Source organism: Apaloderma vittatum, unplaced genomic scaffold (genome assembly GCF_000703405.1).
Source record: "Apaloderma vittatum isolate BGI_N311 unplaced genomic scaffold, ASM70340v1 scaffold9696, whole genome shotgun sequence".
Lineage (NCBI taxonomy): Eukaryota > Metazoa > Chordata > Aves > Trogoniformes > Trogonidae > Apaloderma > Apaloderma vittatum.
This window is the reverse complement of record NW_009723371.1, coordinates 53,145-79,704: the sequence shown is the minus strand read 5'-3', so window position 1 is coordinate 79,704 and position 26,560 is coordinate 53,145. Positions and strand designations below refer to the sequence as shown.

The following is a 26,560-nucleotide window of genomic DNA, read 5'->3' as shown; positions in this document are numbered from 1 at the left end:
GGTGCTTTACCTTTTTGGGCTCTGCTGAGAGGAGCTATGGGAAGGTACAGGCAGATGTGCTTCTAGTCCAGTGATGGTCACACACAAGGACTTTCCACGTTTCTAAACATTTTGCGTTCATGGAAGCGAGAAGCATGTTTTTAAAAGGCTGTGGCAGTCAGAAGGTAAGTGAGATAAATTCCACTGTGGGTTTTTTTTGTTAGCTTTTTGTTTGATTTTTGGTTTTTGCTTTAATAGAATAAAATATTATCTGCCTACACTTAAACTCTCTTTACAAATGCATTCGGTAGGGTTGCCACAGGCCACAGGAATGAGACTATGAGTGGTGGTTGCCTTTGGGAGGTCTTGAAAACAACCAATCCTTTGTGGGTAGGAATACCAAAGCAGAAGGCAACTTGTGTCTCTCCTAAAACGTCAGCACTGTTTATTGTAACACATAATGATGAAATCCCAAACCTTAATTAAATCTAAGAGGGGACCTACGTTTGATTCGACAAACTATAAAATAGTTGGTAAAGCTAGAACATAATTTTTCTTGCTTTTACCTGACCTTGTGCTTCATCATAATCTGGTGTGCTGGGAGAGTGCACTGTGTGAGGATTGAAAATATTATGTAGTGTATATCCTATATAAAATGCTGACATTTACATTATATTAATTCTCCTCCCTTAAACTTACTGAAAATGCACAGCCTGTTGTGAGCTGATATTCCCAGGCTAAATATAACGAAGTAAGGTGTTAAGTATTATCTTGAGATACTGTTCTGTCAAGAAGTAAAAACTTATTTTTCTCAGCATATTTCATTTAATATACCTCATCAAAGGTCGTGAAGTCCAGAAGTTAAAAGCTATTTGGAGTAGTTCATGTCACTGAAGAAATCCTTCTCTGAGATTTTACATAAAAAAGGGAGCATCCACAGAAACTCTTTTCGATGTTTTTGTTAATGTAGAGACAATTGCGTCTCATGCTGTTTGCATTTTAATGTTTGATTTGTCACAAGTTTACAGCCTGTATTTTGTACATCAAGAGGAGAAAGAATGCATTTTTAATGCAAGAACTAGTTTTCAGAATATGTTCATACCAAGACTCCTAGAGATGTATGGTAGCCCATTATGTATCCCATCTTCCCTCTCCTGTGTCACTGGTTTGAAGTTGCCATTTGCTCCCTAAAGCAGGCGGTCAGTCTGCATTGCTTGATTGTAATTAACATTCCCATATTTGTCATAACTTGATATGTTCAACCAAATGAAAACTGACATAATAAACTAGAACAAAGAGAATGACTTAAGAAAGAAAATGTTGTTGACAGCCATCTGTTGGTATGCCAGCAAACATGATGACCAGAATATAGACTTGAAAACATTACTGTGTTTCTTAGGAGACTATTTCTTCATCATTTTCTGCAATGACTGCAACACCTTCCAGTTCTTATTGAGTAGTACTTAAGGATAATTTTGCTGCCTCTCTTTTGCCATGTGTTGGGATGTGCACAAGTTTGCACTCTCAAGGCCACATGTGCTGGGGATGGTGAAATTGCAGAAACACTGGTTACTGACTGATGTTGCCCGAGGTGGTGTTTATGTTTCTATAAAACTGTGGGAAACAGTTTTATACTATGTTAGTGCATGTAAGACAACCATTTCTGAGGGTGCATGGGTTGCAACAAGAAACAAGCTTAAGAATGTTTTTGCTTTTCCATTGCTGTGAGCCAGAGTGAGGTTAGTAAGAAATTAATTATGTCTCTGGCAGAGAAGGAGTTTGGGTCTAATGAAAAAAGAAATATATTTGGATTGTTCTTTTCTTGGTGCTTTAAATTACATCTGGATTTGTTTTCATTCAGATAACCCCTAGTGAAAGGCATGGCTTATTATATATGTTAAACATTTTCTGCTTGTCGTCTTTTTTTTGTGAGTTGGCTTATATTTGAAAAGCAAACACATTTAGCTTCCTGCCCTGTCAGCTGCTCTCTAGAAATAAAAAGCAGCAAATGAACAGAACTACAGACTGCAATGGCAAAACCACTAAAAAGAGCAGGTTTTTGGAAGGAAGATCTGACCAATTGCTTTTCAGGGATGTAGTATTGGCTGCCAAAAACTGTATCCTGACTGATCAGCTAGTAAGTTTTGATAATGAGAGAGGTGGGAAAAATTCCTTCCTTTCTTCCTTTCTCCTCTTAGAAAGGTTCGGTTCAGAACAACGAGTAGAATTTTGCAGAAAATTTTCCAGCCTTTCGTTAATTTCAGCAATGAAGGTTTTGCAGCTGCTTCTTGTGTTTCACACCAGAGTTTATGGGCAATCCGTTAAGTTACAGAGATACAAAAAAACCTGAGCACAATACCTATGTTGATACTGGTATAGAGTTTTTTCTTTGTTTATAGAGGGGCTCATAAGCACCTTTAACTTCTTGTGATTTTTCCATTGAGTTTGGCATCTGCTTTTTAAGGTATGACTATAATATAGTGCCTTTACTAAGGGGCTTTGCATTGAATTTACTTCCATAATATTAATTACTGAGATTGGCGACTTATCAATTGTACTTATTGAAGAAGCATGAAATATCGTACTATTTCCCAGATAACAGCAATTATGGAAGTATTCTATTACTGCTGGGTTGTTTTTTTTTTTCTTTTATGAGTGAAATACTTGGAAAGGCAATGGATAAAAAGAGAATTTAAAGAATGAATAGTTTTCGCTGGACATATTGTGCACAGTGAAGAGCAGACTAATGCATTTTCCTAATAAGGCTAAGCTGGAAGCTGGAATGCTTTGAATTGCATTAAATGTCACAAAAGAATTCATCAGAGAGAAATGACTTGTGGTATGTTTAGAGAGCAAATTTGATCATGTTTGGTCAAAATGACCTGTTTACATAAGCTAAATATAGTTTGGGTTGGTTTTTTTCTGAAAGAACAAATGACTTGGATGAAGAAGCCTGTGCAAAAACCTCATGCACTTTCATTTTCAGTATTAAGCTGTCAGTAACTGATGGCTGCTGCTTTTATTTTCATTGTCTATAATAAATTCATAAGAAGCTCAAAACTGTAACCTTTTGCCAAGGCCTTCTGTGTGAGTTGTTTATCATAAACATTTATACCAAGCTTTTATGTCTTTGCTTTGTTTGTATGCTACTGAAAAGATTGCATAAACTAATATACTGAACTGCTAGTATTAAATCATTCAGAAAATATCCTGCTTCAAGCCATTCTGCTTTTCTAGTAAGTAGTAACAGGGCAAGTATGTAATTTCATTATGAAAGCCTTTATCATCACTTAGTCATACACTCAACGTGACCAAAGCAGAATAAAGTCATAATGTGTTTTAATTGCTAAGTGGCAAGCGAAGTGCTAAGAAAATGTACAGGATTCTGCAGCTTCATTATTATTATTATTATTTTTTTACTACGCAATTTGGTATTATCTGTCAAATCCCTAAGAGAAGTATTCTCTTAAATGCATGTGTTGGACATATTTTGGTTTTCAGCTTGAAGTGTGCATTTCCTTTTTGCTGTCTTGTCTGACCACTGTGCATTTTTCACATTCAGATCTTGGTGGCTCAGTTTGCTGGCTGAGCATTTGTGGTGTATGATACTGGATAAATCACAGATTCTAGGCTGATTCTGGTCTGAAGTCAACAAGGCCAAGTTAAACTGTTTCAAGTATGTCTGGGAAACACAAATTTATGTCCTTGATTCAAGTGTGTTTGGGGGAAATAAAGTAATGTTATGCTGTCTGACTCTAGTGTTAACTGAAAAGTTCCCAATGTTCTTTTATCAAGCTTTTTTATCATACTTTTTTCTTCCTACTGTTTGTGTGACAATTTTGTTAGGCTATGTCTTCAGATCATCTGGAAATAGTGGTTGGAAATAGTTTTTTGCTCGGTGCTGCATTGATGAACACAGAGCAATCTCATGCATTGCAAACTCAGATTTGACTATTTTGTAAAAACAAAAAAAAAATTAAGTATGTTCCTTTTATGAGACTGAAACTTTAAGGTCCAGCATTACAAAGAGAAGTTTTTTCTCAAGCGTGAAATATGATAGTTGACTTGAATAATGTCTTTCTACTTCTTACTGTTAATCAGCTTACTAAGCCCACAAAACATTCCAAACTACCTTTTATTAAAAATCCGTTTGCTTAAGATATGAGGTGAGGTGCGTGCTTCCTTCTAACTCTGGTTCTAAAAAAGAAACATTGCTGTATGTGTTGGCATTTTTCTTCTTCTTCGTGTTGCTTTTGTTGCTGCAAATTGACAACTCTGCAATTAGGAGTGATTAGTGAAGCACCCCAGTGCTCTGGAGGGCTGAGGTCAACCTTCTCATAGGCTGCGCACTCTGTGGGAAACGGGAGAAGGGACCTGTTCCTCGGAGCGGACAAAACCCTCTCTCTGTTGAGAACTACTGTTGATGTGGACATAATGTGTGTCAGCAGCGATGCACAAATGGTGAAGGCCAAGTGCAGAAGATCATCTTCTCATGCAAATTTTTTTTTTCTTTATTTTTTCCTGCCAATATAGTGTGTGGATTATATGTATCTCCCTTTATGCAGCAGGATTGCTGGTTTGCTGGTGCTGGTATCTGATGAGCCCTTAGGGTGAAATGGCTTCAAGGAGTAAACATTTTGAATGTAATTAGTGGAAAAGAAAAATAAAAGAAAAGGGGAGGGAGTGGGAAGAAAAGAGATGGAAAAAAAAAGGCATAAAAAAAGAAAAATTAAAAAGAAAAGTTGTTAAATGGACCATGTGTGCCTAATTCCGATTTAGCTCTTAGTGTTTTCCTGGTAGAAAGAGAAAAGCTGGTTTATACAATAGAGGCCTTTTAAATTGTAGCCTCTGTTATCTGATTTCCAGTTAAATGAAACTTTGTGTCTCCCCAGCAAATTATCTTTTGGAAATGACAATCCAGCTTCAGTTCTTCAAAACCCTCTTTAGAAGATTTATGTGTGATTTCAGGCAGGATATAGTTGCTGATTCCTGGATCATTAAGGATGCCAGCTTTTCTGAGGAGCTACCAAATATGGCCAGAAATGTTTTAAAATGTGGCAAGAAGCCACTTTTCTACCAGAAGAGCATGAAAGGACTCAAGTGTGTCGGCAGCAATGTTTGCAGACAAAATGTTAGTGTGTCAGATTTTGTGCTGGAGTTTTTGTGTTGTTGTTTTCTTTGTGTGTGTGAGTGTATTTTTCACATAAAAATATATGCAAATCTGGAAAAGAAACAAGTGAGATGCCTTTAGCTAGCATGCTGCCAATTCACTTTAGGTGTAACAAAATCTGTCAGTTCCTTATCTTCTTAATCCTTTCCATTATGATACTTCCTTTCCTTTCCATCACTCAGAGTCTTCTAACTGCAACCATTGTTTTGAAAAAAAAAATATAATTGACTGTTGGAAATTTTTTGTGTGTTGTTTAACTTCCTAAGTCTGTCAGAAGAAATTTTGTTGTTCTTGTTCTAAAGGGAAGTTTTCTGTTTTAAGCCTGAGTAAAAGTAATGTGCTATTTAAAATGCAATTTTTCTGACCAGAGCTTTTGAGCTGTGTGACATACTCATGAAAAGATGGAAAACAACAAGAAAAATGGAGGTGAAGTTTTTTACTGGTGGTATGGTATTATGAATTTACAAATCAAGTAGTATGTGATGATAAAAGCTGGAGTTCCTAATGTTATATCTGGATAAACTAATCCAGTTTGGTTTTCCCTTTTCCTTGTGTTAACAATGATGTTGTAGGTTTAACTTGTATATTTGTTCTTTCCTTTGGAGGAAAGAAAATGGAATATTTTATATATCTGTGTGTGGACATGGTGAGTTAGAAGAAGGAAATACTTGAGTGTTGAATAACCTGGTTTTACAGTTATGTGTGTGTTTTTCCTCTTCCAGAGTGGCTTCTGTAACAAAACCCGATCTTATTCATGTACCAAAGGTATGTTCATCATCATCACAACCGAGCATGTGGCACTAACTGTTACCCATCTGTCAAACCCTGACACTGATAAGCACTGTCATTCTAATTTTCCTTTCAATGTAACATGCTTGACTGCCATGTATTACTTTAAGGCTATAGCAGCATTTGAATCTTTGAGTGTTTTGGGTTTTTTTTCCCCCATATGAAACAATTGAGACCTGACAAATTATTGTTATTAAAAAAAAAGTGAATAAATGTTATCTTCCAACTCTCAGAACATTTTTTCAGAAAGGTATTGCTGAAGTTTTTCCTCTATCCCAGTGAGAGAAACAATGCTAGGATTTTTTAGTGGTGGGGTTTGTTTTTATTTTTTTCCGTTGTATTTGAAAGAAGCTTATCTAAATATTAGAATTCCTGAGAACAATCCCCCTGACTTTCCTTAGAACCCTGGGGAATTATTTTTTCTCAAGTATTTAATTTTTTGTTCTCAAGCAATAGTTTCAAACCCTCCTTTTTGATAAGAAGGCTGTTTGCAAATCTGAAAAGCCTCTAGAAATGTCCTGTACATGAAAATCCTCTGCAGTGGTCGTAAATAATGTATAGTGTATGACTGTTCTGTTCACTATGATTTGAAAGGCCACAGTTTGAGAACCACCATGTGAAAACATAGCTCCAAGCAGGGGGGAAAGAATAAAATCACTTTTTGGGGAGGGTTTTGGTCTGACAAGGGTATATGCAGATGCTGGGGCATATCGATGGAGTGCAATTGGAAAAGCTCACTGAGTCTCAAAGCATATGCCTCTAAATAAATGAGCTCTGGGGCTCTGGTTCTACTCTTGAGGGCCATATCAGTAAATCAATATACACAGTGTGCATGTACACATGCACATGCCATTCGTTTATGGGGAACATGCATATCTCGAATTGGGTTTGAGAGGTGAAACATGGATTTTTATAAAAAAGCACTGATTTTTTCCACATGAGTTACCCGCTGGGTTTTTCACTAGATTGATTCTTCAGTTTCTCTGAAATTTGATTTGTGGGGTGCCTGTTTTGGATATTATGAGAGGAGTTAACATTGTGGGATTTCATATTGATTGTGCATGCTTGGATCATTCCCTTTCCGGAAAGTCATGGCTTGTTTTTTTTCCCCACGCATTTCATGCCTGCAGCTTTGGTAAAGCTTGCTTCTGTGCTTCTTCGTTTCACGCTAGGCAGGTTTTCTCCCCTGAGAGCAACGAAAATCCCTGCTGAGGAATGTGCATGCGTTTGGTTTTGTGTGTTTTGTTTTGTTTTGTTTTGTTTTTTTCCACCTTGCATAGGGAGAACCTACAGAAGTAGTTAAGCCTGTGCCCATTGCCTCTGCTGTTGCACCCAAAGTCACTGCCACGGCAAGCGTGGCTTACAATAAAACACCGAGGCCATTTGGAGCCGTAACCTCCTCCAAAGTCACCTCCATCCCGTCACCGTCCTCCGCCTTCACCCCAGCCCAGGCGGCGGCTGTCGCCCCAGCCCCGTTTGCTGCTCCCGGACTGCATGTTAACGCCAAGCCTAACGCTGAGCAGCGGTCGCCTGCGCCCAGCGCTGCTAAACCTGCAGTTAATGTCCCACGGCAGCCCGACCCGAGCCCCTCTGCCGGCGACGGCGCCCAGGATCTAGCCGAGGGGCCGCGACGAGGATTCAGAGAAAACCAGGGGGAGAGTAAACAGCAAAATGGGTAGGTGGGATTTTTTTTTTGCTGTGAGGGTCTTTCCTCGCAGGAAAAAAGCTGGGCTTGTGTAAGGGCTTTAAGTTACAACACAGGTTGGAGGAGTCGGTTAATCGTCGGAAGCGAATCTCTGAGGAAGGGCTTGCATCTTCAAAGCGGTGCATCGAAGGGTCAAGCTAGACTGTTGGTGATGATTTTTCTCAGGAACAACATATCGCTTTATAGAGTGTCACAGCTAAATTGAATCAGGACCACAGAATGCTTCACATAATGGGTTGTATGTGTTCTGGGCCTAATCGTCGGAAGCGAATTAGTTTTGATATCGAATTAGTTTTGATATCTGTGTCTCACTATGTATTTTGACTCCTGGTACGGTGACTGAAAGCAGCAGGCACTCAAAAAATGCAGCAGTCTGTCAAGAAGGTTCAGTGGGTGCTGTGACATCCAGGGATGAGATGCTCTGAAAGAGCAACCCTGGCTCCAGCAGGACCAGCAGAGAAAGATCCCAAAAGGTACAGTCATACTGCTTCTCTGCCTCACACACCAGAAACTTTTAAGATGTGTTCAAGGATGCTGTCAGGGTTGAAGGTTGCAGGTTGAAGGAAGCCTGCAGGTTTTTTGCAGCATTATAATGTATATACCTCAACTTTAACTGCTGCCTTTACCCTAAAATGCAACACCATTTTAAAATTTGAGTAGCTTTCCTCTTCAAAAAATGGTTTGTGTTAAGGTGGATATTGGAAACCTGACGTTTAAGGGACTGTAAGGCTACACAAAAGGCTTGTCCTGTATCTGATGTACTGTCTAGGCTAGTAAACAATAGATTAGTAAATTAAACTGAGCCCAGCAGCAATCCTGGGCACTCAGACCTGCGCTGCTGCCCTGTTTTGTCAGCATAATTTTGGCCAGGGCTGATTTGGGCTCTCCCAGAAATGCCTGGGCAGGACTGGGAGCTGCAGGACCCTGGCTGCTGTGTCGCCGGGAGAGGAGAAGAAGGAGGCTGGGTGCGAGTGGTCCCTTGCCAGCCGGACTCCCTGCCCAGCAGCAGCGTCTGGCAGATTGAATTGAGTAATAAAAAGGACAGGAGGGGAACTGTAGGTTTCAATCTTAAGAACGTAAAACCTGTGCTTAAAAACTAAAAGCTGGGTTTACTGTTTCACATCCCTTAAAGGAAAAGGGCTGGAGGAGTAGGGCTGTTGCCTCTCTCCTCTGATGTTTGCTCAGTATGCCAAGGATCCTACAGAAAGGTAAACATCCACATCAACTAAAATACAAAATAAGATGCAATTTCAGCTGAGCTTCTCATGGGGGTGAAAGACTTCTTTAGGTACCTATTCCCTTTATATTGCAGTACCAATATTTTTCATATGTGGACTCATATAATGCAGTCTGTATGCGTTTCATATCACACAGCTGTCATGGTAACTTCCAGCCCTTTCTTAAAAGAGCTGACAAGCAAGACTCCACACTGCATATACAAGTGAGATGAAATTGGGAGATCTCAAGGACTTGCTTGATGCTGGTAGACTGGTTGAATATGCTTTGGCAAACCCCTCTCTTATCTTTCCAGGCATGCTGTTGTAGCAAATAACTGTGCAAGGAGTATCCAAGAGCAGCAATTAGTGCTGAAAAAGAGGAACAATAGCAACAAAATTAAGTCTCCTGGAAGGAAGTGCTGCAGGGGTAGAGTAAACACTTGACAATCAAGATGGGAGGACTGCGTGAGCGCTGTTAGTGCCCTACCTTAGGGTTAGGAGATGAATAATACCGACTAAGGAGTATCATAGCTGACAGGTGAAGAAATCACTGTCTTGCTGCCAACTTCGCAGCTCTAGTTTGGGAAAGCTTCAAAACATTTAGAGCTGTAAAAACCTACTTTGTTTTGCCATCTTTCTTAGAATAGCATATTTGGGCTGTCTAACTGTCTTGCAGTCCTGAGGCAGAAAACACAAACAAACAAAACCGCCTAAAGTGATTATGTTGGTTTTCTGCTACACTATCGTTTTAATTTTACTGAAGATAGCTAATTACTGTAGAAAAGTAATTTATCTCCCCATTTAAAATGGAATCAATGAAATTTGTGAAATATCACAAACATTGAAGTTTGGAATAATTGATCAGCTGGCAATAAATTCCATTTTGCTTGTTTTGTATTATTTGTTTTCTCAAAAAAAAACACCAAAAAACCCACAACCAAAAAAAGAGGCAGCTTGTATCTTGTTCATAGATAGCACTGCTGAGCAAATGCAATTCTTCAGACCTTGCCGTACTCTGAATTTCCTCCCTTTGTCCTGGCTGCCTTCAAACCACATTCAGGATATAAACTATTTGCCTTCACTTCAGGATGGGGAAGGAAGTTTTGTTTCCCTTGTTTAGTCCTGGCTTATAAAGAAAGCAGTTTGCCTTTACGAGGCTGAGTGCAATTATACTTTTATCAAGAACTTCTTGCCAACTCTTGCATGAAAATGTGCCTGCTGCTTCAAACAGGTAAGTTGTCCACTCAGTTGAAGCTCAGCTGGGCTAAATTTTTCCTTTATAGGTTCTCTTGGTGATTGTAGGTGTGACTTACATGATATATGGCTTTACCAGAGCTTGAATGTGGAAACTCCTGTAATATTTTAAAAAGCAAAGAATGTATTAACACATCAAATACTTTTTTTCCCTTGCAGATAACAACAATGACAAAGTTAGTATCAACAGCACTGGAGTTGAGCTATGGTCGTTTTTCCTGTTGGAATAACCAGCATGTATTCTTGTTTTGCAAAATTATAGCCCTTAGAGTTTTATATTTAAATTTTGCAAAACAGCTTCAGCTTTTCATAGTGATTTCTTGGTGTAGTAAATGGTTTTGTCTGCATCGGACATGATGTGATCTTGCTTTTTGCTGTGTTACATTTGCAGCTTTTTTTTTTTTAATTCCACAAAACATTTGTGTGGTGTTTGTGTGTGTTGATAAATTCTTGTATGACTAATTGCTGTTGGTAATAAAACTAGTAAATGGTGAAATACAGTATAAAAACCAAAGTGATTTGATGACTATGGAATGAAGGGTCGGATGCTGAATTCATACAACAAACATAAGAGTAACATCCGTATACTGTGACTTGTACATATTAGGGATGTGAAATACAGTTGAGAATTTATGATCTTGTCTTTCTTTCGTTGCGTCAAGACTGAGTTAAGACAGAGCTGGTCTCATTGGATTTTCCTTTGTCTCTGGCACCACCTTGTTGCCTCAATAGGTCATTGCTAGTACACTTAAGCCTTAAAAAAAGGACCAGCAGGAGGATCCACAAGAGGAGGCAGCGGGGATATATTGCTTATAATACCACTTTCAACAAAAATGACAGACTACTTATTTCACTCTGGTAGTTGCTAGAATGCAGTCATTTGCATGTAAATAATTACTTTTTCATTAAGTCATGCACCTTTAATTATGGTTTTAATTTTCTGATTTTATTCTTGCTATTAACTGTTTTGAAGCTCTACTTTATTTTTCTCTGTACTACTTGTACTCCATCCTTGAAATGCTACTGTCTTTGCTTCTATACCTCTTCCTCTTTTAGTAGGTGTGATACATGATAGAGGTACTTCATTAACACTGTTTCAATATTCAATCTTTTGATGTAATTCTATATGATAGGTTTCACATCATTCTTTCAAGTATCGTTTTAATCTTAACTATTTACTAATGCTTTCCATTGAATGAGCCTAATTATTACTTGTTGACAATTAATAATTTACATTATTATTATTATTCTTCATATTTTCCACCTTTCTTCACCAGAAATACTCTAGACATTAAATGTACAGTGGGGAACTAGTGGCAAAAATAAAAGTGACTTTTAAAGTTGGGGATTTTTTGTTGTTTTGTTGGGACTTTTTATTACTAGATTTGTTATGTCTTAGGAGCTACTTTTGCACAGTTAATGTGTAAATTATGTCAAAATAAATGTACTTTTAAAGAGTATTAAAGATTAATGCTTTGGGATAACAAATATAGAATTTGGGAGTAATATATATAATGCATCACCTGTTCCCTTTTCCTAAACTGATCAATGCCATTACGTGTTCCTCTCATTAGTTAATGAAAGCAAAGCTTTACAATCCTGTATTCTTGCAGGTCTGCCAGTGCAGGGATTGATAATAGCATGTAGGTTACTGTGAGGAAAACCTCCAGATGAAATTATCACCCCGCTTTTTTGACTTTCAGAGAAGGCATCAAGCATCAGTATCTTCACATTGTGCTCCAGAACATTGCTATCTAAATTTTGAATGGTCTGGTTCTGATCTAGGCTTTGCAGAGCACAGAAGACCTGGCGTGTCCTGGTTGGCCCTTGCACACAGATAGTGTTTTGCCTCTTGTGAACCAAGGGTAGAATTTGCCGAGGGACGCCTGATCTGAACTAAGTAGACTACCTTGCTTTACCAGAACAAATTTCCCTCTCATCCCTGTAAGGAAATCACTTTGAGTTTAAATATGGGAGTTATGTGCTGTGATTTTGGTAGTAGAATGCGAGTATCTCTATTAATGGGGTTTCAGTTCTCTTTCCCACAAAACTAGTTCAGTAGAATAATTGACTGTGTTTCTGTTTCAACTTTCTGACTATTTCTTGTTTCTTTTTTTCTCCTTTTCCTGTTTCTGCTGGGAAAACTTTCTCTTGCTGTCTTACTCTGTCATCTCCAAGGAAAAACCCACCCAAACGGTAAAGGTTTAAACGTGGAAATGTCTTGATAATACTGTATTTTACTGTTTCAAATATTCCAGCAGTGAAACAAGGAAAAATATATCAGTCAGGTTAGAATGATTATAAATCTGTTGGTTCAGAGAACTGAATCTGTGTTCAGGTGTGCCTGTAGAACTCACTGCTGCCCATCCACATCCAAATGCAGAAGCTGACTTCAAAAGCTGCCAAAAGTCACATTTCTGCCCATGTCTTTGTAGTTACAGGTGATCTTTGAAGCTTTTCTCTCACTGCTCTCTCCTCTCCTTGACACAGCCCCCCACGGAAGCACATTGTGGATACCTATACAGAGTTTTACCACACACCCACCCACAGCGATGCCAGCAAGAAGCGGCTGATTGAGGACACTGAAGACTGGCACCCCCGGACAGGCACCACCCAGTCCCGCTCCTTCCGCATCCTTGCCCAGATCACGGGCACTGATCATAGTGAGTTGATTGGTGTGAACAAAACCAAAGTAATGGCTTTGGACATTCAGGTCATTTTTAAAAGCTGAGGGACATAGTAAAAGGATTCAGCAACACCTCTTGCATTTTTTTTCTTGGATAATACATCCAGTAGGAAGAATTTTGGTGAGCTCTTCAGAAGAATAAAAGCTTGAGAAGACTACAGTAGGATGATATTTTTCTAAAACTTCTGCAATTGCTAAGTATCTCAGGACATATACATTACCGGACATTATTCTTGACTGAGTTGAATTATTAATGCGTTCCAGATAAATCCTAAAACTTCCATTGCTACTCCCAAACACACTGCCAGATATATATTTCTTGTTTCTTTCCCCTCTTGTATCACTAAAGTGGTGACATTCCTGTTCAGATTTTATGCTCCAGGAAAATGAAAGTGTTTTCAGGAATATAGATAATCTTTGGCAGTCAAACAAAGGTATGTGATCTGCAATGATTTAACCAATTAGAAGCATAAATCCATAGCTCCTCAGTGCATTCCCAAGTCCTATTTCCATCCTCTGCTTATGCAATGGGGTGATTACGTGTACTATGGACTGGAACAGATGGTTCAGAGAAAGTCATTCCCCGTCATATAATTTTACAGTAAAACTTCAATTTCATATTATGCTGTCAGTTGTTAATAATTGGCTGAGATCTGTAATGTTGTGTAAAAGCCATCAGAAGTGCCACCAGGAGGTTTGACCTCAGTGATGTTCAGACTAGGGGCAGCTGATGTAGAGGTGATTCTTTCATTCTTCTGCTTTTCACAGCTAGTGATATAATAAAGAATGCAGTGAGAAAATCAGGCCCCTTCCCTGGGGGCACATTTGATTAAATCTACTAGGGGTTCTTTGGCAGAATATTTCTAGAAGCCAATGACAACATCTCCCTAGATAAGAATTATTGTCCATGTGTGGTAAATATTCTTAACTTCAACAGTTACCTGGTTGTTCTGTGATCCTGCCTTTTAACAGATTGCTGTCTGTTTTTGGATTCTCTTCGTTAATTCTTGTAAGGGCAGAATATGAGACCTGACCACCAAATAACGCATCATCCAGTATTGATGAATTAATCACACTGACAGATGCTGTGAGAAGGTGACTACAACTGGATTGCCACTTAATCAGGTCTGGGAGTTTGCATTATCCCACATGCACTCCTCTAGTACCTTGATGGTTCACAGCTTGGCTGCAAGCAGACACTTGGATTATCACCTAGTATTAACCCCCTGGATGTTCGTCCGAAAGAAATGCTTCCCAATTGCCATTTATTTTACCCTTTTCAACTCACCTTTCTCTATACCAATGTGGAGAGCAGGCCAAGGGCAAGGGCAGAGACCAGAAGAGCCACCTGTCAGCAGTCCTGCTGGCAAAGGGGCTCCTGAAGTTTATAGATATACCTCATTTCCATTGATGCATATTTAGAATGGAGGGATCCTGACGAGCCTTGTTGTAATTTCTTGCTGTGGTGAATGCATTGGCATAGGAAACAGTATCAGTGTAGGATAATACAATTCCTTTAGTGCCTTAGAAAATAAAAATGTTCTGTTTTCTTGCAGTGAAGGAACCAGAACATGAAGCTGGAAAGAAGACTAAGTGAGTTGATGCTTTACATTTTTATTACTTTAATACTTCGCATGTCTTAATTCTTAACCAATACTGTTTTGTGCATTTGTGTGATGTCTGGGTGTTTTTAAAATGTTGCTTTTTTTTTTTTTTTTTGCCTTCTACTTAAGCATGTGAAAGTCAATATCTTTTTTTCTGTGGAGACAAACCTTTCCAAATCTGTTGGTGCAGTCCAGTATTAATGTTTATGCAGGAGTTTGAGATTTTTCCATAAACTTGGACTGATTTGGTTTTTCTGTATGAGGTCAGCTTGTCGACGTGTTTTCCTAAATCTAACCAGGGATTTTTGATTTGTGAATGTGGATCAGATGGCAAGACATAGCTGGAAAACATTACTGTTCTGGACTGTGAACAAGGGTCAGCTGTCTCTTTGCTTTGGGATAAGTTTTGCGCAAAACGAGGACAAACCAGTGGCTAAATGTAACGTTTTTTGCCATCAGTGGGATTTTTTCTACTGACTTTACCTAACACTGGATCCAAGTTTTTCACACGAAGGATGTGCGGATAGGAATAGTGCATGGAGATTGCATGCTCGCTTGTCAAACTGCTTAAGACAAACTTTCTTTCTTTCTTTTATTCTTCTTTTCTTTCTTATTTTTCTTCTGTCACTTCTTTCCACAGGGAAAAGGTTCCCATCCACGCCCTTAGCCCCAAATATACAAAATTACGTGACTGGCACCATGAAGTCTCAGCACGTGCTCTTAATGTCCAGTGATTTTACCCAAGTTGCAAAAGCAAAATACAAACACTTCTTTCCTTTTTTCTTTTCCATCTGCTTTGCAAAAAAAAAAAAGAAAAAAAGGGAAAAAAAAAAGTATTTCACTAGCTTTACCGCGACAGAAATTCTAGCCTTTTCTATACTTTTCTAACACTTTCCTACTGATGTGTAAAAAATGAGATGAAAATGTTTTGTGCTAATTGCTAGTTGAGGAAAAAAAAAAAAGTATTTTAAAACAGAACAACTTGGGTGACTGAATCTCCCATCGTGGGGAGGAGATGGCTGTTGCAGTTCTTTTTTTGCCTTAAGGGAGTCATTTGCGTTGCTGAGTTTGAGTTACTGTAGGTTGCTAGAAAGCAGAAAATTATGAACGAAAGAATAAGAAATTATATTACTTTGATTTTGGGGCTGGAGAAAGAAGATGAAGAGGGACTGTATGCACTTATTTCAAGCTATGGTACTGACCAGGATGATTGCCTTGGATTTCACTATATTTTCAGCAGGTCACTTTTAGAGTGGTTGTAAATGTTTTACAAAGTACAGCAAGAAGACAGACTGCTTTTAAGCCAATAAAAAGTAAATTAAAAAAAAAATCCAACGTTGCAAATCAAAGTGCAAGCTCTATATAAAGATTCTGCTGCTTAAGCTAGTAATATGTTCATATTGTGGAAAAGTAGAAAAAAGAACAGAGAGCAGAATGTTGTTGTGTACCTTTAAGAGCTTCAACATATCATCTAACAAGAACAAGATAAGGTGACAGTATTTATTTATTACAGAGTGAAGCTCATAAGCTTTCTTGTGTTTATAAAAGCTTCGTGGCCCTATGGTTCTCTTGTAAAATAATGTATTATAGTAGCTACACATTCATTAATTTATGCTTTCTGAAGCTTGAAGAGTATTTTAATAAAAGTTGCTTTTATCTTAGCTCTGTCTCTTTTTCTTTCGAGTCTCTCTGACTCCTTGAATAATCTTCTCACGCATGGAGCTGTAATTTCATTGCACCGTCACAGATTATAGCAAGAGAAACAATGAAGTCCCTGCTGAGTAGTCAAAACAATCTGAACTGTACAAAACTATCACAGTAGTAGAGTTCCTGATCACGTTAAACAGGGCATGTGTTTGTATTGTCAAAATCAACACAAGATTTGCAGAAATCAATAAAGTGATTGACCTTGAGGGGAGCTACAGAAAAATCCTATGATGTAAAACTCCCTCATGGCTCTTGAGATGCTTACTGAATCAGAACTAAGTTTCAAACCCCAAAGGTGAATTTTAAAACACATATAAAAGCCCAATCTGACATAATTGCTTAATGCGAACCATTGCAACTGGCTTCTAGTTTGCGCAGCTGACCAACATGCTTTTCTGATGGAATTGGTCCTGTGAAATGCTTCTGCAGGCTTGGGGAGTAGTTTTTTTCATCGCACAACTTGGGAAACTGAAAGAAATAGAGCCTTTGGAAGCATTTTAAGCTGATGTGTCCTTTTCAGATGGTTTATGCTGCTATACAGTAAAGCAGTAGCTTATGGTATTTGTCATTTTATCTTTAGGAAAAGCCAAACAGAAAATGAAGACTTCAGGTAATAGACAAGTTATCTAACACTAACAGTCACTGATGTGGATGCCTAACAAAACACAGTATAAAGCACAGTTAGACTTGCACTGGCAATGATGGACCAAGGCATATCGCATTTTACACACCCTTTGGGTTAACTCCTTAGGGACAGGAGGGGAAAATACTCACTTCAATAATTTGACTAAGGACTGTTTTGTTGAGAAGTGTCAATCAACTTGATTTTCCCTTCCTATCGTGTAAACTCATTAGTAAGTACTGTGTTACTAAACCCAAGTGTGTTACTGAGTGCACAAACACCACAAGATAATGGAATTCTATGTATTAAAGTAGGAATGTGTGAAATAGTGTATTTAACTTGCTTTGTTGGGTTTAAAGAATTTTTTATGAATGGAAAGGAACCACAGGAGTTTCAGAGAGTGTCAATGCAATGGAAACTATGAAAAGTTGGCACTTAGACTCTGTAAATTTTTCTTCATAAAAAAGGAATGGTATGACCTTCCAAGTATTTTTGTGGTTTGGAGATGTCCCTAGATAATGAGAGAATCTTCAAGTTTGTATTTACATTACATTTACCTTTCTTACCAGCTCTTATCCCTTTGAACAATGAGTTGCTCTAGCAAGAAATGGAAGAAAAAGCCTTTCTGTAGTCGGAGTCTATTGAGGATATGAGAATAGTTTGACAGAGGCTGCAAAAATTATTACCTTCCTATAAATTCATAGTAAAAAATTACTCGTTCCAAAATTGATTTATGAGTGTGTGAAATGAATTTCATTTGCTGCTTTAAAAGTATCACCTCTTCATCCAATGTCTCCACTGCACACTTATTGATGTGAAATTTTGCGCTTTGATACTGTTTCCAAAACAATGGACTTCTTTTATATTTGCATGTGGATAACCTCTTTAAAAAAGGATTGTGAGTGGTTTTGTTTTGATTTGTTATTTTAATATACATGAGTAAATTTACATTTAAGAGATCTCCTAGAGGGATGAATCTGACAAACGATGAAATTTAATAATACTCAGGTAGGTATTGTCCACGACAAATGCTCTGGAGATTTTTTTACTATTGTTTGTCCCTAAATTGTTAACCCACTAGGGATTTTTGTGTGAATAAAATAGGTTCTTCTCTTCAGCAACTGGAAGGACAGGAAATAGAAAACCCTCACTGAAATTTGTAAATTGAAACTCTTAAACCAGTTTCTTAAGGCTTAGAAAGGCAAAGTCAAGCCTTATGTAATGTTTATGTATGTGTTTTAGTAACTGATTAGTCCTGATTCTGCAGCAGCCTATTTCCAAGTATGTTTTAAATGTTCACTTTTAACCATCTTCTTCTGAGCAAACAGATTTGCTTTTGGCCTTAAACTGTAGAGCTAGCTCATTGTCCTGAGTAAAGATGTGTCTGGATTTTCCAGATTTGTAGTTTAGCTTATCCATAACCACTGGACAATATTTGTCCCCTTCTTGGTCAGTCCTGAAACAACTTATTTTCTTTCCCACCATGTCCTAAATATCTGTAAAGTGTACCTGCAGATCTACCCAATGGAGCAGAAGCCCAGGATACCTGTATTAATCTGAATAAAAGCTCCGTAGCTACCCAGACTTTGGAGATGCCACCTGTATCAGGATTTCTATCCACCCCTTTACCGCTTATGAGGTCTGCTTCCTAGTCATTCATAAGTGTGTTCAGTAATTTTCAACACTTAAGGCTCTCTGCTTTATTAAGACACTTAATTCTGCATGCTAATATAAGGAGAAAAAGAAAAAGACAGCAATGGCAACTCCTGTGACTAATTTAGTCTGCTCAAAACTTGTGTTTGTGATTGCTCATAGTTTACTTTTATTTTTGTGTTTTACAGTGAGATGTTTGATGGGTGCTTTTCTTCAAGTAGAGGACTTTAAGATGACATTTTCTTAGATTTTTTTTTTTCCTATCACAGCTGAAAAAAAGAATATGAAAAAAACATTGAAAACTATGTAACCAAATTTTCACAAAACTAACTCCCTAAAAAATTTGCAGCCGAAAGTGTGTAAAACTTTGGGAGTGAATCCCACTAGCACATGTGTCTGTTTTTTTCCCCAGTGTTTTCTAAAAGTTTTCCATGACATAATATTAATTATTTGTATTCCATCTTTGTAAATGTAAAATACTGCTTGGCTTTCTCAGTTTATAAGCAGCAAAACACTTCTAAGCCTTCGCTAAAAGCATGGCACACTTTAAGTGTAGTGTGCTTTGGTTTTTCCACTATTTGTATTTTCCTGTAAACTCTAGGAGTTTGGGATTTATTCTTCGTCTTTCTTTTTCTTCTTTATTTCCCTTGGGTTTTTAATTTTTTTCTGTTTTTCCTTTTTCTTTTTTGTCCTCCTTCCTCCTCCCTTTTTCCTCCTCCCTTTTTCCTCCTCCCTTTTTTTTTCCTCCTCCCTTTTTTTTTCCTCCTCCCTTTTTCCTCCTCCCTTTTTCCTCCTCCCTTTTTCCTCCTCCTTTTCTTCTCCTCCCTTTTTCCTCCTCCCTTTTTCCTCCTCCCTTTTTCCTCCTCCCTTTTTCCTCCTCCCTTTTTCCTCCTCCCTTTTTCCTCCTCCCTTTTTCCTCCTCCCTTTTTCTTTTCCCCTCAATTTGCTAACACCTTCATGCACAGTATGTCCTGTTCAGCATACTACTTCAATCTGAATTAAAAATCTCTTTCTCTGTGTGTCTCCATTTGGTTTTATTAAAGTGAATGTAGTGAAAACGATGCTAGACCAGAACCTGCAGCTGCTCTATTGCCTACAGCACAGTCCTCCCCTGGAAACGCTCCCTCCCCTCGACTTGCTGCAGCAGCTCCTGGGAGGTAAATCATTTAGAAGAGGTTCCAGTTCAGTTAGTGATCTTATCTGTAGGTTGTTCTAGCCTAGAATTGTCTGTCCTGGTGGAGAGAGGATTGTCTGTCATTCACTTAAAAGTTATTAATCTGACTAGGGATTTTCCTGGAAATGGCAGGAGGGGGAAGGCAAAGAGAAATGAAATAAAGCTGAGCAGCTCCCTGAACGCTTTTGTGGATAGCAGTTAAAATTAGACACAAAATTTAGTGTACGTTGGTACGTTGTCAGTGGGTGTCCACCCTCTCACCTGTTTTCAGTGATCTCAACTCAAAAGTGAATTTGGTTTTTTTTCAGCACACAGAAAAGTGCATTTAAATTATAAAAACCTTTTTTTTTTTTTTTAAGAAGAGGACTGTTTCATTTGTAACACTGTGCTCTGCTATGATGCAATCAGAGAAAACAAGGTGATTATCTGGGAAATTTCTTGTCATTGGCCTTGGATAGCTTCACCAACATTTATCTTGGCAGATTGGTGATGTTTTGGAGGTCATCAAATGGTACTAGACAACAACAGTAATTTTGGATATAAGAGAGCAACAATAATTTGAAGGATTATGATGCTGTCGAAGGTCAATAACACTTTCCGACGGTTTGTGTTTCATAGTGAAGGAGTGTCTTTTAATTCCAAGTGACTAGCATTCATTACACGTCTTCAAGCACAAGATTCTAACATGAAAGAGATCTCCTTTAAAAATGAGAATTGAATGAACAGTGTCTGGTTCTGCAAGGCTTCTAGACAGAGATTCATCCTTGTGAAAAGCGTACAGGAATATACTATCGCCTGTGCCCATGGGGACTTTCTGCAACTATAAATCTAATACTAGGATTTGGGATTGATGTTTTCCCCTTTAAAGCAATAATGCGAGAGATGAGGCAAAATGTCACAATAAAATACGTCAAACGTGGTTTGTTGCAATGTCATTTCAAGGCTTTTTTGATGTCTAGGAAAAGAGGGGTACATTCATGAGCTAACAGGAGATTAGTCTGAAAGGGAGGGTGGATGATGACAGAGTTTTGCTTGGAGAGCAGTCCGGTACCTTTATGGTAATGTTTGGTTTGAGCCGATACAGTAAAGATTTGGTTATGATGGTTTCAGGAGCGTGTTCTCTTAAATCCCAGGAACCAGAGGTAGTAAGTAGTTGTGTGTCACCAAATATAAAAAATACATGTAAAAAAATACATGGCAATACTCATGGGGATTTAGTGGTGGTTTTTTGTTTTATTTTTTTGTTTGATTGTTTTTTAAAGAGAAAAACCTGAGATGAAAAAGGCAGGGGGAAAGTACTACTTCAGTAATTGATTTTCATGTCTGCCAATGAAACTCTAGTAGGATTACACCTAGTGAGCTGCACATGCCTTGCAAACACTGCTATAACTACTGTGTTTGGAATACTGAGGACTTCAAAATCATAAAATCATAGATTACCGGATTGGAAGGGACCTCAGGGGTCATTTAGTCCAACCAACCCTTTAAGGTAAAGAATACAGTTTAAATGAGGTGGCCCAGTACCCTGTCAAGCTGAGCATTAAAACTATCTGAGGTTGGGGAATCCACTACTTCTCTTTGAAGACTATTCCAATGTCTCGTTGCTCTCATGGTAAAAAATTTTCCTCTGGAGACCAATCAGAATTTCCCCAGGAGCAACTTGTATCCATTACCGCTTGTTTTATCCATGTGACTCCTGGTAAAAAGGGAGTCTCTGTCTTCCTGGTAGCCACCCTTTGTGCACTGGTGCGTGGCAATAAGGTCTCCCCTCAGCCTTTTCTTCTCAGGGCTGAACAAACAGTTCTCTCTGCCTTTCTTCATATGGCAGGTCTTTTAGTCCTCTGGTCATCAAAAATCATAGCTCTGGATCTGTGTCCAGGGAAAGGAAGTTTAAATGTACTGTCACTTAAGACCTATGGCTCTAAGTTTATTATTTGGCAAAATTAACCTGGCAAAAGAGCAGCTTTAAAATGAACCATAGGAAATGGGAAAGGACAGCTATGTTCATGGTGGTTCGGGATGAGAGACAAAGCATGTATATAGTCAAAAGAAGTAGATGATGAATACTTTCTATGTGAGAAGGGCAGAAATCCAAGCAGCTTCTGCAGAGCTGTAGAAGGGAGGATTAGTATTCAGTGTGGGAAGGAGAACATATATTGACAAAGCTATGTAGTCTTGATTGTCTCCTGAAATGAGAGATCATCAGTGTGTAAAGTGTATTTGATGTTTATGTTTTGTCACTGGGCCAGTGCTGATGCTTTCTGTAACCTCTTTTACATGGGAAATATACCCAAAGCTGATCTCCAAACTCATTTTATTTTAGAAAATGTCAACTATCAGAAATCTGTATGGAGCAATTGGTGCACATTGTGTCAGACTTTTAGTAAAGCAGAATTGGGCCATCCATCCAAAGGCTTGCTTTTACCACTGACGCCTCACATTTGTTATCAATGACTGGCATAGGTCTTTATTTTCTGAATGGGCTCCATCTTTTCTTGACTGAAGCTCTGTGATTTGTGCCACCCACTACTAAACCACCAAGAAAGAAAGGGAGCTTGCTATGAAATGTATGAAGGATCTGGATTTGATTACTGGATTAAAGTTAGATTTGCTGCTTATAAGCAGACTTTATAATTTAAAGCATTATGCTTTTTTAACTGTAGTTTAAGTTCTTTACTGAAAGCCTGAACTAGTCATATGGCAATGTAGCCAACTACTGTAATTTATAGTGTGTTATTACTCAATCTCATGTATCCAAATGTCCTCCTATAAGCTTAACAGTAAAATATTGAATAGCAGTTACAGCCTTTCCACAAAGTTGCAAAAAGCCATCTTAAAAAGTTATCCTGGCAACTCCAGGCCATATAAACCATAGAATCTGACACTTCCTAAGAAAGATATAACTAATATAAAACAGATCTAGTGCCAGCAAGTCTTTAGATTGCTCTTTCATATGCATGTTTTTTACAGTCATATAGACTTACTTTTATCTTTTCTTTTAGTGGATTTATTCCTGGTAGTCATAAATACAAAGAGTTAGTATTAAATAGTAGATATTAATCCCAGTTCTTGGTGTGTACTTTCTGATTAGTGGGCAGCCAAGAATTTTTTCCACAGAAATTGTGATTTCTGAGAGTAATTTCTTACTCCTTTTCAAGCTACTGCCAAAGCAAGTGAAGATGGAAATACAATATGGGTGGATGGATGGATGGATGAATAAGGTTTGGAGGCAGCTTGCTCTGCCTGTGGAGCATATGCCCAGCCTGATTTATTCCCATTCTCACATTCTTCAAGGCCTTTTTTTATGACTTACAAAGCTTCACAAAGATGCTGTATGAAGCATTGCAAAACTTGAGGGCCGCTCTAGGAAAGGGTATAATCTACGCATACCCGTTCCTTTGTGAATTGTTGTAATTGCTGCTGTATCTTACTCAACTCGGTCAGATCTGCTTTTTGTCAGGTTTATCATTACTGCATCAGTTTTCCTAAATGGCTTTTCTCTGTTGTAGTCATCATGAGAAAGTGAATTTGGAAAGACAGGAGCTGCTCATGTAATTGGAAAATGAGCATCAGGTTGGGAAGAAGAGGAGATCTCAGACTGACTCAATTAAAACTGTTAGATCCTTTATGGTTGTCTTGGTTTTGGTGACAAGCAAGAGGAAGTAAAATGTGGAGGAAAAATATTGCTTTCCTGTGGTGAGTGCTACTTGCCCTTTGCCCTTCTGTTTTTTGGGTTTTTTTTAAAGAGCTTTTCTTTGAGAACCGTTTGGAATCCTTACCCCAGTGCACACCTCATCATCCTGCAATATTTCAGATTTTAAATACCAGCAACCAAGTCACCACAAGTGTCTAAAGTGTTGTCAACTTACAGTAGGTATAGTTTCCAATATACTGGTTGTGATCTCATTCAAGTTAGTTTTATACTTTTTGAGTAACTGCCTTAAACCACCCTAGTGTGACCAGCAGGTTGAGGGAGGTAATTCTCCCCCTCTACTCTGCTCTCATGAGACCCCACCTGCAGTACTGTGCTCAGCAATGGGGCCCCCAGGGTAAGAAGGATATGGACCTGTTGGAGCAAGTCTGGGGGAGGGCACAAAGGTGATCAGGGAGTCAGAGCACCTCCTCTATGAGGACAGGCTGAGAGAGTTGGAGTTGCTCAGCCTGGAAAAGAGAAGGCTCCAGGGAGACCTTGTAGAAGCCTTTCCATTCTTGAAGGGGGCCTACGGGGAAAAAAGGGGGCGTACTCTTGTTCCGGTTGTGTAGTGATACAACGTGATCTAATATGGAAAGTGTCCATGCCTGTGACAGGGGCATTGGAACCAGATGATCCTTAAGGTCCCTTCCAACCCCAAACATTTTATGATTCTATGAAATAGTTTGGCTTTGTGGTTAAACAAGCTTGGTTCTAAAGTCTCAAACTTCAGCTGTAAAAATGCCCCAAAGGGCATCAGCATGATCTGATTCCCAGGGCACGAGTATTTGGTTCCTAGGGAAGAAAAATAAACCCCCTCACATGCTAGTCATTTGTTCTTACAAAAGGTGCCAGAACACCAGCTAGAAAGAGTTGTCCATTACTCTTTGATATTTTTAACCAAATAAGAGATTTCTTCTCCATCTGCTCTCTAGTTACAATAACTTGTGAAATTGTGTATTTTTTAATTGTCCAGTAGCTTGAAGGTTTTGGAGGAGAATACAAGCATTAATTTGTGTAGTGACAGGACAGCCAGAGTATAGTGTTTAGCAATAGGGAAGGAAAGTGCTTCCTTCAATATTTAACACTCTGGGCATAAATTTTATTTATTTACTATTTATTTATTTATTATGGGTAAGAAGGAATTTTAAAAATCCTTAAATGAACTCCTGAGCCAGAGGTGTAATAAATGTTTGATTAATGACTTTTCTTCTCTTGCTGCTTTTGGGCAGGCATGAAGCATCTCTGTCTACTTGCGAAACAAATTCTTTCAATAAAGTCTCAAGCTGTCAGTCTAACTCATCTCTAAGTCATACAAGGTAAAGCTTTTGAGGTATATCTACAGCACACAACAGCAATGTTTTCAGTCAGTGTTTTTGCATTTAAATCTAACTGCTATAAAGTATAGTTTTGTAAGGGTTCCGTGTGTGTTGTTGGTTTCTGAGATGTTTTAAAAAATACACAGTAGTTCTGTGGATAATCCTGGCATTTTAAAGTAAGAGCCTGGGTCACAGATTCACCACTGTAGGAATTATTTTGGAGCCCATCTGTTTTTTCAGTTTTTCTTTTTTGTCTGTTCATATTCCTCCCAACTCAGATAATAAGTAAGGAAAATGAAAAGAAGATGAGGAGTATGTTGAATCAGTAAAGATGGCTGAAAATAGACCTACTGAAGTTATATCAGCAAATATTCCAAAGTTTTCCATGTTTATTATTTGTTACAAAAAAAGAGAGAAGCTAAATGATCTTTAGGGCTCTTTCTGTCAGCACTATGGGGACTTAGATGAATCCACATGGAGCATCTTGGCCCCTGGTTCAGTGGGAATGACCCAGGGAGGCAAGGTAGAGTTTGGGATGGGGAATTTGAAGGCTGATAGATGCTGAGTGCTGTCTTGGTGAGGGGGAAGTTTTATATGTAAGTGAAATCAAAATTGCTCTTCTGTACATTAGTATTTTAGTGGCTAATACGTTGCCCGATGTCTCTGTGGGCGGAGGACCTACAATAGCTTAATTTTCTAATGGTTAATGCAGTCTGGTATTGTACTGTATCTCTGTCAAACTTTTCCTATTTTGTTGTTTTCTTCTCTGTTGGATCAAAGCTTCTGTGCTAGAGAAGTACTGCTGGAAAGTCGTTTGGGAATTCTGCCCAAGTTTGGATCCACTTCTCTTCCTGTTCTTTCTCCCTTCAAGCAGAGCTCAAAAATTAAGAGCATGGCTGCTGCTGCCGTGTCTGCTGCTATTGCTGTCCGGGCCAGGTAGACATCAACTTTAAAACACTTTATAGCCTGATATAAGAAAATTCAGGTGCAGACAAGAGCAATCGGGCCCTGGCAGGGTTGTGAAATCAACTCTTTGACAGTAGCATGGTGGGCAAGTCATTAGAATATATCCAAGGCTCCCATGCCCTGTTTTTACCTTAGCTTGAGACTGCTGCTCTGGAACTTGGTGAGTAATTCAACTTTTGTGATCCTCATAGTATGGTTCAGTTGGTAAACTAAAAGTAAATAACGATTGTGTTAAATGGGTGACTCTGCATCTTTGAGTAACTTTTGGATGCTTGAAGACAATAAGTCTCTTGAGTTCCATCTAAATTTTTACTGCATTGCTTTTTATAAAGACTTACTTAGACCAGTGGTCTCAAGTTTTCTGCTAATGCATTCATATCAGTAAAAAATTTTTGAGCATGCAATATATGTGTATTTATGTAATTCTAAATTATATAGTCTAATATACTAATATATTATGAACATTGTAAAACATACACAAAACCAGAAGTTAAAAAAGGATGAAAAAAAGATGAAATAAACACTAATTTAAAAATATTTTCTATTTTACTTTGTCGATGGTAAAAATAAAATAAATTTATTCTCACACCCCAATGGATTGTCTGGTGCACCCCATGGGCTGTGCGACCTCCAATTTGGCAACAGCTTATTTGACGTAATTTCTACATCAGTTATCCTGGGTTGAATTTCTCCATCCTGCTGCAGAACTTAAAAGGCTTTTCATGAGGTTTTTTGGGTTTTACGTGGTCCCAGCCAACTGGAACTTTGTTTGATCACCTAGTTTGTTTACATGGTCTTTTTAAATGATTGCTAGACTCTCCGAACCTAATGTCTACCGCTCACTCTTGGATGCCCTGCTCATCACGCCTGTCGCTAAGCCTCCTCCTCAGGCCATCAGGCCCTCCAGGAAATCCATGGGCTCTCTGGAGTTGCAGAAGAGCAAGAGGTATTGTCTGGTCGTGGTGCATGGTTGGCGCTTACGACTCACAAAAACTGGCCTCTCCTTCAAGAACCCATTTCTGTT

At 38.5% G+C, this 26,560-nt stretch overlaps 1 protein-coding gene across 1 annotated transcript in view; it reads left to right on the top strand.

The window, feature by feature from the left end:
- The window catches only part of PDLIM5 (PDZ and LIM domain 5), a gene marked incomplete at its 5' end in the record, with an annotated part of 86,231 nt that overhangs the window by 24,160 nt on the left and 35,511 nt on the right, over positions 1 to 26,560 (top strand). The window contains 4 exons of the mRNA XM_009872094.1: positions 5,872 to 5,914; positions 7,219 to 7,613; positions 12,605 to 12,777; positions 14,357 to 14,393. Of these exons, the coding sequence (XP_009870396.1) occupies positions 5,872 to 5,914; positions 7,219 to 7,613; positions 12,605 to 12,777; positions 14,357 to 14,393 (648 nt within the window). The remainder of the gene's footprint in view (positions 1 to 5,871; positions 5,915 to 7,218; positions 7,614 to 12,604; positions 12,778 to 14,356; positions 14,394 to 26,560) is intronic.